Consider the following 1,776-nt stretch of genomic DNA (forward strand, 5'->3'; position numbering starts at 1 on the left):
GATGGGGATCCAGAGGATTATGAGGAGGGAGAGGAGTGGGGTTGGCTTCTGAACAAGGCGGCCGTCGTGAAATACGATGGGTTTGGGGAGCTGCTCTCTGTTGACCGGCTCGAGTTGAGGATCGGCCGGAACCACGTAACCCTCCTGCAAGTAAATAATTTTTTTTTACACAGGTAGAGAAGCTTATGTACAAAAGACATCTAAAATAAGACGAGGAAGATTAGAATATGAAAAAGACTAATTCTGCTTTCTCAGAATTAAGATATGTTGTTGTTTCGAGTCGGCAGTTTATTCTGTTATAAGGGAAATAACAGAGACGACGGAAAAGATGTGATTATTTGACTATACATTTCCGCTGTTATGGGATTATGGCTACTTATTGACACTGATGTGTCTTATTAGCTAAACATATGATGGATGATCTACATCACTAAATGCTACCTTAAAACGTATGTGTTGCACAAAAGTAAACGAATTATGGACCAAATTGATTATACGGTGGCTAAACAGATATGAGAAAAGCATTAAATGGTCCTCACATTAAATGTGCATTAAATGGATGTCAACAATTCTATCATTAGATTTTAAAATCAGTGCATGGATCCAATGATTGACATCTATTTGGTGCATATTAAATGTCAATGTCCGTTCTAACTGGGTACTTTCTCCTTGAGAATGGAATTTGAATTAAGGCGAACATTTAAATCTTTGAGAAAATTATTCATTCAAGGCATATTTGCCAACCAAATAATGGGGTCACGAGCATCGTCGCTGCGTCGCAGATTTTTTGGTCGTACACATAAACTGTTCCCTGTTGAATGTTTCAAAGACATTCTTCACATCCCAAGTACGCATTTAGGTTTGGGTAAGCCTCACTTAATTCCCCAAACTTAGGGAACTTTTGCACGTAAACCCCTGAACTCTAAGGTTTTTCTAACATACCCCTCACTTCGTTACTTGCCAGCGGTCAAATGACCAAACTGCCGTCTTCGAAGTTCAACCCCCAAACATGATAAAATAAAACAGAGTAAAGTTGTTGGTATTTTCATCCTTTATTGTCACGTGCTTGGCGTGCAACCCATTAAAAGTGCACTAAGGAGAACATCTTACTTGTACTCTCTATTGATCTCATATTTTGGGTCGTTGTAGCAAAGCTCATATTTTTACCCTTCAACATAGCTTTCATCGCCCCCTCTAAAACAAATTCAAAATAAACGCACCTTGCAGANACGACTCCGGGTGCAGATCCATCGAGTAAAACTTGGGCAGAACCGCCCGGGCGACGGACTCCACGTCCGCGGCTTTCATGCCCGACAAGGTCGCGAATATCAGCACCTTGATGCCCGCCGACTCCGAGACGAAGTAGTAGAGGGCTCCCGCGAGCGGGGTTAGCAGTAGGAGGAAGAGGAGCCTCAGTATGCCGCCCACCTCGAACGCGACCAGCGCGAAGTAGGGGAAGGAGCTGCGGCCGCAGAGCAGCGTTCCGTCAAGGTCGGCCACGACCGTGTGCTTTTCGCGGCCGTCGGACGAGCATTTGTCAACGGTCGGAAACCGCCCGGTTCCTGATCGTGCAGCCATTTTATAGACGTTTATGTTTTGCTGATTAATTAGTACTCTAGCTAGCTAGTTTCTTATATATAGGTTGTGGGTATATATTCATGCTTTTGGCGAGTATATATAGAAAAGGAGGGGAATATCGGTGCAGGTGAAGGGTAGAAGGAGACGACAAGGCTCGTGGTTAACTGTGAGGGATGGGGGTGGGGGAGTTGAGGGTTG

The 1,776-nt window shown here is 44.1% G+C and overlaps 1 protein-coding gene across 1 annotated transcript; it reads right to left on the bottom strand.

The window, feature by feature from the left end:
- On the bottom strand, window positions 1–1,653 carry LOC109820959 (glycerol-3-phosphate 2-O-acyltransferase 6-like; the record flags this gene model as incomplete). Its single annotated transcript, XM_020387156.1, has 2 exons — window positions 1,221–1,653; window positions 1–161 (listed from the first exon to the last, which is right to left on the bottom strand). Coding segments are annotated over exons 1-2 (519 nt in total), but the record flags the coding sequence as incomplete, so codon positions are not given.

The sequence above is a fragment of the Asparagus officinalis genome, chromosome 8 (genome assembly GCF_001876935.1).
Source record: "Asparagus officinalis chromosome 8, Aspof.V1, whole genome shotgun sequence".
Taxonomy (NCBI): Eukaryota; Viridiplantae; Streptophyta; class Magnoliopsida; order Asparagales; family Asparagaceae; genus Asparagus; species Asparagus officinalis.